Source organism: Aedes aegypti, chromosome 1 (assembly GCF_002204515.2).
Source record: "Aedes aegypti strain LVP_AGWG chromosome 1, AaegL5.0 Primary Assembly, whole genome shotgun sequence".
In the NCBI taxonomy this organism is placed as follows: domain Eukaryota; kingdom Metazoa; phylum Arthropoda; class Insecta; order Diptera; family Culicidae; genus Aedes; species Aedes aegypti.
In genome coordinates this window covers 39,860,224-39,874,654 of record NC_035107.1, presented here as the reverse complement: position 1 = coordinate 39,874,654, position 14,431 = coordinate 39,860,224, and the positions used below count along the sequence as shown (strand labels likewise).

The 14,431-nt window shown below is 35.5% G+C and overlaps 1 protein-coding gene across 1 annotated transcript in view; it reads right to left on the bottom strand.

Moving 5' to 3' along the window:
* LOC5579456 (AMP deaminase 2) overlaps nucleotides 1-11,367 on the bottom strand; it is a 94,065-nt gene extending 82,698 nt beyond the window's left edge. The window contains exon 1 of the mRNA XM_021839467.1: nucleotides 10,261-11,367. Coding sequence (XP_021695159.1) covers nucleotides 10,261-10,354 — 94 coding nt within the window. The 5' untranslated portion in view covers nucleotides 10,355-11,367. The remainder of the gene's footprint in view (nucleotides 1-10,260) is intronic.
* Between the last annotated feature and the right edge of the window lie 3,064 nt (nucleotides 11,368-14,431).

Here is a 14,431-nt window from a genome sequence, read left to right as displayed (position 1 = left end):
AATGATATTTTTTATCTTAAATGGGCACCAACACCAATAGTTTTTGAATTGTGATTTTAGCGGCTTAGGTGTCCGGTACTGAGGGATCTTCCTCTACAAGTAGCGCGACCAGTTTAGATGTTTGAAAATTGCAGTATATTGATAGTTCCTTGAAACTTTTTTGAGTTGGCAATGATATAAATATAAAAGGCTGTTCACAATAGTGAACATCCCTATGCATCGTGTATTTCCAATAAATCAAGTCGCGTTCACCAGAGATAATTTCACAATGACTTGGTAATTTCGCGTTCACGAATATAAAAAAAAAATGTTTATGATTGTATGACGATGTCCGTTTATCAAACTGTAAACATGTGTATCTGTTGCTGGTGTCGTATCACTACACTAAATAAGTTCGTGACTGTGGTTGAAAGTAGTGAGGGGTCGTTTATAAGCTACGTGGCCCTATCATTGGAGGTCTGATCAAAATCTACACTGGAATGTGGACTAAAGCTATCCTTGAGGAAGTCTGGGTTGTTCAAAAATGATGTACGTAGTCCATGAACATCTCCCAATCAGATCGCACTCATAATGCCGTGTCCGATGAATGATATTGATAAAACATTCTCCCTCGGCCGCCCAGATTTTCCAGAACAATTTAGTCTACCACCTCGGTCGGCGGCGTGGCAATGCTTATGAATGAAACACGACCCTCCAACACCGGCCAGCATAAGCAGGTCTCGAGGCACAAGGCTTGAACTTGACACCCTAACACACCGCCAACGGGATTTCGACAGTTTATTGGCAACTGCCGGGCTGTTCATTTGAAGCGGATCGTTACGTCGGAAGGAAAACTTTGCTCGTGATTTGGGAATTTACACTTTTATGGATCTGAACTTGAGTATGGTCCCTGTAGTTTTTACTTTCGGGTAAAATGTGTGAATTGATCGACATTATTCGGTATTTTATCATGAAATTGCCGCCATCAAACATTATACATAGAAATAAAGTAATATTTGAGGGGATTGGAAGAATATGGTGTAATACTTTTGAGAAAAGCGGATGTGAGTGATTCAATAATTTTACACAGCATACAAAATGTACGAAGCCCAAAAAAAAAAGACTTATTAAAAAAAATGAAAAAATAAAAACTCTATTCAGTTTTAAATCTCCTCCAGCTTCGGACAGAGATTTTTGGCAGGATACCATCGTTAATTTTGCAGGGTGTTTCATAATAAACCCAATGTTTATTGTTTTTAACGAGCACGATGTAAAATTTGCAATAGATGTAAGAAAAATCTTTATTCAGAAAATCATTGTAAAAAGTCATTTGTTTACAATATTTTATGCCATTTTTCGATCGATGTCTTGAAGAGAAAGTTTAACTCAAATTGGCTGTGAAACTTTTCCCAGAATGATATGTTTCCCAGAAAAGTTTTTGGCACTCATAATTGTCATAACTTTATAAATTTCACGATGGTGAACTAACTGGTGATCTGGTATGCACCATTTTTTTATTTGATAGGCGGTTCTTTAGAATTGTACCGTTCTCAGAATTTTTGGCAACATGTGCTCAGTCGAGAATGATTCAATAAATACCTCTTTCTTTTGATTGCTTATCGTACTTCTAGTTCACCAATTAGTCACTGAAGATTAAGGTTCTCCAAAAATAAGTGCAGGGCATCATCTAATTATCAATCGAATTAGAATCGAGAGTTCGATTCTGCACAACGATTTTTTAGATTGTCTGCCTATCGTAGAGAATCTCTTAGCTTGCAACACTTTATACAAAATCATGTTATGAGTTGAATGATGTTCTTTGTATTGTCTTTAGTGAAAACAATAGTTTTCTTTGTGTACTGTGATACGTTTTCCCAGTACAATGTTGTAGTAAGCGAAAAGGGGAAATGTTGGGAAAATTACACTCAATTTAGTTTACATTCTTTCCTACCGTCTTATTACGTTGATGCCATTCGTTGATGACGTGGCCACACCATGCTTGAATTGCTATAAATAATTCATTTTGGCAAATACATTGAGCTGGCGCTAGAGCAGTTTTAATTAATGACACTTGGCGCGATGTGATGGTATTTTATCATATCCCCAACTCTGTGTATGTAATTCCTAATAAACCATTTCTCGTTTTAATACTCAAATAAATGATTGCCAATCTTTCAAGCTACTGTTGGTCGGCTAAATCCATCGTTAAATAACGTGAGTGTTAACTTTGCGATAAGATAACCTTCTTCGCTAGACGGAGGAATAGCTTGAGTAGACATTACCAAACATAGTAACTATTTGCAGCTGATACCTGCTGTTTTGAGTGATGGCTTCTGGATCATCATCATTGCTGTTTACTTTATTTAAGTTGCCCTTGATGGGATCGTCACTGATGCTTTTTAGACTATAACTCGCCTAAATTTTAGAAAATATGAATAAAAAATCTTGGATTGCGGAACAAGCCCCAGGATTCCGATAGGAGCATGTTTGTGTAACTGATTTCCATCATTTAGTACAAATTACGGCTCACAATCTATTGAATTAATAACGCCACCGGTCAACAAATTTCACGACGACGTGCAGGAATAAATTATCAAGTTCTTGGCATTACGGGCTAATGTCAAATATACTCTAAGTATAACTAGATGGGTAGAGACGGCGTTTGCAAAGGTATGACGTAAAAAACCTGGCGGTAGTCACCCAATTGTGCAGCGTGCAGTGAATGCATCGAGGGTTTGTTTTTGGCCGTGTACCATTTCGCGCTAATCAGGGGGGAATATAATGGTACTAATGAGATGTGACTGCGTCGTCGTCGTCGGTTTAAATTAAAAGCTAAATGGCGATGGGCTCTGATACACGCATGGATAAATTCATACAAAAAAAAAAAGATGATGTTTTGTTAGCTTACTACTCAAATGGAAATGATACATTCGTAAAGAAGTCGCTTGGTGAATAAATGAGTGCAAGCGTGAAGGCGAAAGCATTTCGGAAAATGAACGTTTGAAGGAGAAAGATGAAAGTAGTGCTTTAAAGAACACCAGAATGGCACATAGATGTTACAATTACAGAAGGCTAAAACAAGAAAATAACTAATCAACTACCACAAAGTTCTCAAAATGCAATTCAAGAACAACAAAGGACAAATGCTTGTTTCTTAATACATGTATAGTGTTATCCACCTGGAATTGCTAATAATGGACCCTCTTGTGTGATTTTATTTACAAAACTGTTCAAATATCTGTATTTATGCACCTCAAACCAAGAAAAATTGCCTGAAACTGCTGACTAACAGTGCGATTGAAGCTCCCCCGGTGGATTTTTATAGGAATGAGGTTGCTTTGAGTGTTAATTTTATGTTTTTCTGTAGGGACATCGACTCCCTATTCTTTGAATAATATACGAATATTTGTTCTTAGCTATGCGACTATTGGTGCATCGAGCCTACTAGTGTTCAGGTTCTCCACACAATTTAAGGGACTCAATATTAAAATACGGACTGAAAGTTTTGACATGTTGGACTTTGAGACAAAAAAGAAACTTTTGCAACGATATTAAGAAAAGAGTAGATTAAGGACTGTCTACATATAACAAATAAAAAAAACTGCATTGTAATAATAAATAGATAATTGCATAAAATAAAAGCAAAGTTTTGTCATTGAAGTATCTGAGATTTTATCTAGGAGAAATTTGTGGAGTAAACCTAGAAATGAGTTTTGAATATAACACTTGAAAGATGAATTCGTTCTCATGATAGCTTCTAAACATTTATTTAAGATTGAATATTTCGTCTTTCTATAAAATTAGACTATGTTGATACCGTTAGTCCTGTAAACGGTTTTGAATATCATCGCCCTTTCGCGGGTATATATAGACTATTATTCGAGATCTCCAAAAGAATTCTTCATCATGTTTTAGGACAAATCCGTGTCAAATACTTGTAGATGTTTCCGTATAAATTTTATTAAGAGTATGTTGAGAGGTTTCAAAAAACAATTTTAAAAGCATTCAAGTGATATTGTAGAAGTAATCTCTATAGCTATTCCTAAAGGAATTTTGGTTGAATGAATTTATTAAGAAAAGTATGCAAGTATGTCTGATGAAATACCAGAATATTCTAGAAATATCTAGAGAACTTACTAAAAGCATCATAAGAAAAAGTTTTGTATAAATTTTGGAGAGAATTCTTTTAGAAAATCCAGAATTGAGAATATTGCTGGATTTGTCCTTCGAGGGTTCGGGACGTAATTCATACAAAAATTGGAGAACAAGTACTCTGAAAATATTGAAATATTATGATACAAGTGAAAGAAATGTCTTTAAATAAAGTCGCTGTCAAGTGCGTGAAAAAAATTTTGAAAAAGAGAAGAATATCCCAGAGAAAACTCAAGGTGGAATTGATGAGGATTGTTTTTCGTCAAATCCGCGGTGCAGTGGCTGCATTCTCTTGTAACCATTTATTAAGGATTCTCTAATAATTTTCTATGTGGATTTATGGAGAATTTCATTCTGAGAACTCAAATGAAATCCCTACAGAAGCGTATGTGAAGGTATCCCTGAAGAAATACCAAATAGAACACATCAAAGAGATGTGAGATAAAAATTGCTAACAAAATCCTTGGCGAATTCTTGAGAGCTTCTTAACATGTTCAAAATCAATCTGTCTAAATAAAAATGGAGTGGTGTTTTGTATGTCATGAAATGGCTTAAGAACAGGGCAACGGAATTGTAAGTTTGATGGCAAGATAAAGTTTGCCGGGACCACTAGTAGTAAATAAAAAACCTTTCGAAGTGAAAAAAAACAATCTAAATGCTTATTATTGAGGTTCACAAAGTGCAAAATACACACTTTACTCTTACTAATTCAATATCCATGTACATAATTCATCATTGCATATCTACAGTATAGCAAAAACGCTTAAAGCTAGGCAATTTATAAAATATATCGCAGAAATTAGAGATGTGTCATTACGTCCCCACTGAGTCAGAGCCTGTTTGTCAGCCTAGTGTTTAATGAGCACTTCGACAGTTATTAACTGAGAGCTGCCTTTGCCAAAGTTCCCATGCTCACATTCGAATATCGTGTGGCAGGTACGATTATACTCTATGCCCAGGGAAGTCAAGGAAATTTCCATTACGCAAAAAATCCTGAACTGAATTGTTTTCAGCCCAGACAACTTGAGCATGAATTTGCAGAATAACCGCGGACGTTACTACTAGGCTAGAGGTCCCTTTGGGCTGTTATCATTTATAATTACAGTGCGGATCATTTTTCTTGTCTTGAGTACCAAAATACCACTTTTTATTTAATTTAAGGATGCTTAAGTTTTCAAAAAATATCAAAGCACGACTAGTTTTAGAAATATTGGTTGTTGAAAATGTACTATTAAACGAATCTAGTCAACTTCAATGCAAGTTTGCTAGCTTGTACGACGATTTATTTGCTCAATTTTCCTCGGAATTCAAATGTATTGTTATCTCGCATAATTATAAACCATATTTCTACTGTTTCCCATTCAATCCACAACAATTTACAACAGTATCAGAACAATTCCGTATGACATTTAAAATAACAATAAACCAACCGTACCGTGAACGGTTTTTACAATCTGGTAAATTGTAATTGAGCAAACTACCATGTGGGGAATAGGCGGTTAAGTTATGTAACCATTTAAAAACGCCAATTTTGTCGAACAAATTTTTTACATTACAATCTATCAAACGGTTCAAATACCATCCATTTTATGATCAATCTACTGTAAACCAAACAAGTAGAAAATGGTTGACCCATATAATTCAAATAAAAACGATTACTGTATATGTAATTATCGTTATACGGTGTGATATAGTATTTGACCCAAGATTTACCCCTGTTGTGATTAAACAATGAAAGATGAATTTTATAATATTTAATGCATATTTATTTATTTTACCACAATATTTAGGAAACTTATACATTTCGTAATTCAGCTCGTGTCAGGGTGAGCTTGAAACACCGTAAAACAGATTGTATGTCTGATTTCCTCACGTAATTCCTTTTTCGCTATTTTCATTATCACTTTCGCCCTTCCGATATCTTGAGGTTCTTGCTGGCTCAGCAAAAAGATTGCGGGGACATCCGGGATTGACGGTTACATTTTATTGCAACAACATATCATGGAAGAAACAAAATGTTTAGTTCTAACTGAATAATGCAATATATTTTACTCACCTATGAATTCCGGATGTAAAACGGGTAACTTAAATTCGGATTTTACCCTCCGAATAGTGGGAAAACGCTTTTAAAATGCTAGAATCAACACTTGAAATTTTGTTTCCGCACGATTTTCATTTTTTTTTCACTCCAAAACAAAACAAAATGAAAGGCACTCTAAAGCCATTCAGTACAACAATATGAATTGAACCTTAGTCAAATATATTTAAATTTTTATCAAATTTCCACATATATCGAACGAAAAAGTTTCAAACAAAATAACATTTGTGCTATTTCATATTGTTTTAGAAGTAATGTATGGAAATATGAAACAAAATGATCAGTATTTTTTAATTGTTATCACGATCAGTGTGCATTTTTTCAAGCGTGCGAGGCTAAACGGTAAAAATTTTGCAGGCATTCCGCTCACAAACACCAAAGCGTGCCACTGTTTGCCAAACTGTTCAACATCAGTTGTTTATGGTAAAATGCATATGTGTTTGTGTATTTCGAGAATAAATTCAACAACAATTTCTCAGAATGTCAAGTCATAGTTTAACCATTTCTTGGGGATTTGAATTTCCGAATAATTTTACAATGTCTGCACAGTATCTTATACTATTACTGTTTGGCTAGGACTACGTAAACCGTTTTTAAATGTCTTAAATCTTAAAGTGAATACAGTTCAACATAAAAGCTATTGTTTGTCGTACACTAACCTTACCAGATAAAAGTGATTAATTGTTCTAAATGTATGGTGAATTGTGATTTTCTATGCGGGATGTACTTTTCAACAAAGTTCAAAATACTTTCGATGGCATAAAAAAGTTATTTTTGATGCTTTATAAAAGTACCATCTAGTCTCAAATTCCGAACATGACTCATGTTCCAAACACTAGACATTTTTAGTGATTTTTCAAGAAAACCACTCAAATTACTTGACGATGATAAATCCTTCTATGATTCCGGTCCTCCACATTGTACCAAGACTGTATGCATGTTGGAAAAAAAACGATTTAAGCCAAATTTAATTGGGCATTTTATGCTTAACTATATTCTACATGAAATTTCAAGTCCTGTTCTGCATGCTCCGCCACTAAAAAGTTTAATAAATCATAGTTTGAATTTCATGTGAGCATTAGGACTCTAGTAAGTGTAAGGAGTTTTCTTCGATTGGTCATCAAATCACGAGAAACAAGAACGTATATATCTCGCAATTGACAAAATGAAGAAACAGATGTTTTCAGTTTTCTAGATTTGTTATCCATTCGGAAAGAACTGCCGTTGTTGTTTTTGCAAATGCATCATTCTTAAAAGAATCTTAACTGAACCAGTATTTTATACAACTTTAGCAACTTCAGCTCAAAATCGTGACGTGCTGGTACATTTCTGAGAGCGGCTACGAATGAAACCTATAGTACTCTAGATATGAATCCTTGAGGCTTGGTGTCTTGGACAAAGTGTTTTGAAATAATGTGTACTGCATCTTGACTCTCTGGCTTTGATCTAAATAAGTTTAACTGATTTAGATCTAGTTATTTTGATTGAAGCGTCCTAGCAAAAAAACTTTCTTCTGCAAAGCTGTTTATTGTGGCATTTTCTATATGTTTTTTTTTTTCTTTCTAAAAGACACTTATGCTTTATTACTGCCATGGATGGCACTGTTTAACACTTTTCTAAAAACATCAAAAAAATCGATTTTGGCCCTAAAAAAAAGTTTAAAAACATATTTTATTAGCCTTACTTGTAGACAAAAAAAAGCTGCTGCTTAATGTGATGTTAAGGATTTTACAAAACGTTGTAAAAACAGAGTAATTACTGAAAATACCTTTCAATATGAAAATTTTGCTAATACATATAATCAACTTACTTTGTTATCGTCAAGTTTCAATGAGGTTATAACAATATATTTTTTACGATTCCGTTGTATGAAAAAAATGACCAATATTGATTTTTTGCTAATTTTTAATAAAGTGTCATACAGCGCCTCCCATGACAGTGATATAATATTAGTGTCTTCGAAAGAAATGTAGAAAATGCCGTAATGAACAACTTTGCAGAAGAAAGCTCTTTTGCTAGGACGTTTCTATCAAAAGATTTAACTGATACGGATCACTCACAGTTACGGATCACTTAGGCGTTTAACATCGTATTACTCGCTCAAAACATACACATTGACGTAAAACATATTTTTGCTAAGTTATACTATTTGTCTCCTACCATTTGTAATGTTAAAGCTAAGTAGCCCGTCAATCGTTTTGGCAACAATGATGACTTTTCAGCTTGCATTTCAAAGTGATAAAACTCAATCTTGATAGTTTGTATTGACTTGAAAAAGTATCACTGTACGCGCTAACATGCATAAAGTATGCTGATACTTTTTCAGCTGTGTCAGTGCAAAACCAACTGATTTTCTTTGAATCGAAATCGTGAGATGAATAAGCAACAATCATCAACGACGCGTACAAATTTCAATGACGGCCTACTTCGCCTTAAGCACAACATTCAACCGCTCTATATAGGGGTTTCTTGGCAAATGTTGAATTGGTACCACACAGCTATTATTATTATCATTATTATGGTTGTTTTCTGTAAGAAGTGACGTCAGCACTCATGAGCTCCCACAGGTGGTAAAATTTAAATATAATAGCATAAAAATTGCTCATTCGCTTAGATTTTGTATGAATTCATTTTTCTTTTCTTTCTCTTCTTCTGATCAATGACCACGGTCCATACAAATTTTAAAATTTTTGTATTGACAAAAGACCACGCGGGGGTAGGAAGAGGTCTGGGAATCCAAAAAAAATGACCACGTGATTAATGGACAGCCATTTATGCGCTTTTAGCAATGTCTTTCATTAAAACCACAGATATTACCACAAGACATATTAATGTCCCAACGCGCAATCTATAAACTTCATTCAATGAACAGCAATGCATATGGTTAAACAAATTATTTGTTTATTTCAATCAATGGTTTTAGACGGTTTTCATTTTTTTTATCGAGTATATACTAGTATTTACTTGGATCAATTCAATCTCTAAGCATGAGGTTCAACAATCCAAAATTTAGGAGATACACATGATTTGAATCTTGAGGTAGGGCGAGTGTACCATTAGTGGTGCACGGAAAAACTGCTACAACATAGTGATAAAATCATGAAATATATGATTTTAATGTATCATTCGATAGATCTCAAATCCTTCTATCACTCAAATGCATAAAAATTACGATTTATTTGAAATTTTCCTGCAAAAAGCCTTGCACCCATAATAGGAACACACCATTAATTTCTTATGTGACCCTCCACTATTGGTACTGATGCACCACTATAGGTGCAAAGGAGCAAGTAAATTAAGCAAAATAATTGTTTTAAATAGTTTTACGGTTAAAATTCATGAATATTATTCGATTACTTGTATCATTTTCGTATCGTGCATCATTGAAAAATATCACATAATAACATCCACTATTAGAGCTTCCTCTTTGTTTTTTTTTATTATGATCTGGCGATTACATGTTTTAGAAAACACCACCTACGAATCTTTTGCAATGCTTATGCTTGTTAACTCACCCCGATGACCTTGCGGATTGTTGACTCACAGAGTCGACATATCTCCAATCGGTGACAATAATAACGAACCGGCTTAGTAATACTTCCCTAAACGAAACGCTTATCACATTCGTTGAACTCAATAACATCAACTTTATCAACAATCATATAGTTCACTCTACCAAAAAAGCAATGTCCAGCCCCAGTAACAACGCGACAACGATGTGCCTCTTCTATCTGGCCGAATTATTTCGATTCCACTTCAACTTCTAAGCGCTATGCCCTTCCGTTAATTCGTGAAAATAAATCATTTCGATTGAGGAGTAATAAAATCTGGCCACGGGTGCAATCTTTGGACGAAACAAGGTGGAATCATTTCACGAGGTGCAAGATTTCTCCAGACATTCCGGGTTTAAAAATAAATTCTACTTCGGCTGGGTAATAATCTGGTGAAATTGATGAGGATTGAATCTATTGGGATGACGTCGCATGTAAATTGATTAAGAGTGCCTATAGCATAGAACGGAGGGTACTTACCCAGCATCAGCTTTGAGGCCTCGCTCTCGATTTCCATGTCGATATCGAAGGCAAAACGCTTCCTCGAGTTGTAGTCGTTCATTTGCGCAGCCATGGCTGAGATGGAAATCTGTCCCGAGGCAGAAAAATTATCGATTTTCAGCAACACTTTGCACTTTTCACTAGAGTCTAGATGTCCGTTCGGCGACTCTCGACTATATACAAACACCGCACTTTGATATCCAATATAGGGGCACGAACGAAGGGTGACTCACTGACTACACTTCTAACGCTGCTATATAGTAAGTAGATTCTATTGCGTGCTTGGCAACATCAAAAAAATGAAGAGCAATGTCGGGCCCTCGAAGAAAGCACTGTTTTATGGCACACCAGAAGGAGAGATTGTATTAAAACACGCAATTTCTTTCTCGAAAGAACTGAACACCATCGATTTGACACTACGACTGCTCGGCTGCAACCTTCCGCACAGATGTTCGTCTTCCTTCGCTGGAGAACGCACACACAATACTTAATCAGCCGCGACGAGGCAACTATGTGTGGAGCTAAGACTAGAAACTAGAAACCACCCGCAGAACGACTTCTTCTCACTTTCGCGCGTCGACAACCTTGACTAGACGACACCAAACTCCGCGAAAACTTTCCACTTGCATACCCACCTCACACACTTTTCGCTGACACTTTTCTTTGCTATTTCGCTGACACTTCTTCCAGTCAGGCAGTGTTACTTCTGAGGCAAGTTTGCGTTGTTTTTAGTCGTCTCTCCACCCTTTTTGTTGACCGTCGCCGTTCGCTTCCCTGTTTGCGTTTGAACGAGACTTGGGGCCCTTTGTTGTTGGTTCCACCTCGCCACTCCAGTTATAGACCTCGCGAATCACCTCACTCACCCTCTTCACCAATCAAATGATGAAGATATCACGAAAAGTGTTTGGAATTTTATTACTAAATACCTCACTATCTAGCAAACAACGATCGCATGCGAAAGCAGCCAACACACCTCATTTGTTATACGTTCGCGAGCACTTTAGGGACGCCGAATAACGAGACTCAACCGGTGTTCATCGAAATCGCAAAGCATCAATCGAAGCAAAGATGCGACAACCGACGGCGATGAGGAGGGTGACGACAAGCTGGCTGAGAAGGGTGGATGTTTGTGGGGTGTGGATAACGGTCGGTGGTCTGTTTGGATGAACACCACACCATGCACTTCGCATGGGAACGAGGACGCTTTTGCAGAGTAACGTACCTTCATTGCCTTCTGCGGGCATGTGTGTATTTAAAGTGAACGTACGCGTACGTGTAAGTACAAGGGCTAGCGGAGAGCCAATCAGAAGATTTACAATCAAAATGCATAGTTCAATATTAGGACTGGAAGCGTGTGTAAAAATGTGGCAATGTTAAAAATTATAGAATTATCTCATGTTTTCGGGGAGGGTTTCAACTCATGACATATTTGGTTTTACCTTTTTCTTCTGAATTCTCACACCTCTAGTAAAAGCTAGAAACTTTTACTGATCCGTTTAATCTGAGTACTGAACAGGTTCCGAGGTCCCCGACGACCATTTGCCGGTGCTATTCCGCGATCTGCTCAATTACTACCTGGCTGCGGGACCTTCCATACTCTGATCAGTATGTTGATTCTAAAGGGGAGGGGCCGAATTCGGTCCTGTGATTCCGGTAGAGATTTGACCTACTCCGCTTGTAATCCGATACTGTTTTGCCTTCGCACTATTTCCCGGTTTAAGGCGAAGATGCATAGAAGCCTAACCTCAAATTTTCAAGAGCATAAATCTAGAGAACCAGGCAGCGATTGATCATCACCGGAGTGTGACCAATCGTTTAAGCATTCTACTTGAACGACTGTTTAGTTCTCCAGATTTGTGCTCTTGAAAATCTGAGGTTTGGCTTCGATTCATATGCACATTAAATCAAAAGATCAACTCAATTCACAAGCCATTTGGAAAGATAGGACTGTTCCACACTTGCATCTCCAGAGCCGTAGCGTGACCTCATGGCGAACCTCCATTTCAGCACCCCTGCTATTACGACAATTAACTTGGAACGTTTCTTAAAAACTCCATCCAATATTCTTTTTTGAAATTCTAAAGTGACTGCTGCAAGGTTTTTTATGAAAATCATTAGAAGTATCATAAATGCTTACAAAATACATTTAATTGATGAGTGATTTTTTGCAAGAAAATATGTTAATCGTTATTTCTTAATTGTCCGAGAATTATTGAAAATTATAAGAAAGACGCTTCAACGACAACTTAAAACTAAGAAAAAAACTTTTCATATCTTCTGAATTTTCTGAATATAATAACAGAATTTTTCGTTACAAGTTTGAAATAAATTCATATTTTTAGAGAAATTTTGGTATACATTTCTAAATTTATTTTTAAGTAGAGGTTCAAAGAAATTACATTCGCATTCCTGAATTAAAATTCGTAAACAAAATTTCATGTGATTTTGTGAGCCTGCACATTCAGAACTTTATTTATTTTTTGTCCACTCGTTCATAAATCAAAAGCTAATGAATATTTTCTTAACAATACTTATTTCATAATTGAAGGAAATGTGAAATTCTCTGAGTTTGGATATTATAGTTAAGATTATTTGTAAAACCATTCCAAAGGAACAATTGGTAGCTTTTAAAATACTTACGTGTTTAATACAAGCTGCATAGCAGCAACCTGGGAGGGAGACACCGATACTACACACGAAATATGACACAAAGTTATTTCGAACTGCAAGAAAACTTCAGCTTGCCAACGACAATCAAGGCAGACTTGATGAAAATCGGTAGTTTTCTTTTGTTGTGTTCCTTCGATCGTTCTGGACAAACATGGAAAAAGGGCCAAAGTTTTCTATGCATTTCATTTTCGTTTTTATTGAAAAAAGTAAAATGATGCGTATTTGCATACTTTATATTCAATCAGAATAGAAGGTGCTATTGTGACATTACTTTTGAATAGGCATGAATAGCTTTTCAATCGATTTTTTGTCACATTTGATAAAATGCAAAAATGTGTTTTAATCAATTACGCGCTTTTATCATGTTTGTCCATTGTTTCAGACCTGGGCTCACAGTGACAGTTCGTGACAGCAGAATCTCGGCTCACCTTGACGTACATAAATTTCGTATTGGTTTCTCCCTCCCAGGCAGCAACCATTGCTGAACAAATTTTAAGTTGAATCATTAATTGAATAACATTAATTTCCGCTTATAAAAAAGCTGTAATTCCACTTGATGTTTGTGTTTTGAGTAAGAGCTGAATCAACTTCCGAAAATGCAAATATAGTAGCTTTTGTTCTACAACACATATGAAGTTTAACAATTGACTGAATAAAAGCTTCTATAGGTTGTAGCCATCACTTTAGTAGAATATAGAACATTTGATTAACAACAAATCGTACAGAAGTTTCAGTGTCTAATACTTAATATGTTGACCAGCATGATTAGTAAAACTTCAAAACAATGCGAATAACAGTATATGAGTATGCTTTTATTCAAGCAAAACATATTATGTCTTTTTTATGTTATTTTCAAGTATTTCAAATGTTTTTTAAATCAAATCTTAGACATGTAGGTAACTATAAATCAACGAGGGTAAAGTTCGAATCACATTGGATTAAAAATTTCCAAATGTAGTGATCATCATCTGCGACTTTCTTGATATCCGAAAAAGTTACTAACCATAACATTTTTAATGATAATCGAAGTATAAATAATAATTTAACAATAATTACATGAAAGTGGTTACCCAACTTACAGTCCAGTGTCATAAATAAACATACATAGTTAATTATTGTTGAATAATGGTGACAGCTGAAAAAAATGCCCTACAAAGAGCTGAGAAGATGCTATTTAGATCCAAATTTAAGTCAATGTTCATGAATAATAGTAGAATCAACACTTTTTAAACTTCTCCAAAGAATATCTGACGACTTGTCAAGATTGGTTTACTAATGAGTTGAACAAGTCATTTTTCCTTATATTAAAGAGCCAATATTCCACCAAACAAATATAATTGTGTGAACAGATCTACTGGAGACGAACTAACGTTTTGGTTGCTTCGCACTTCAGCTGTTTCCATGCATAACATGAACATGATTAAAAGCTGAATAGGTATTTTATAAAATCTTAATACAACATGGATATATCATCCCTGTA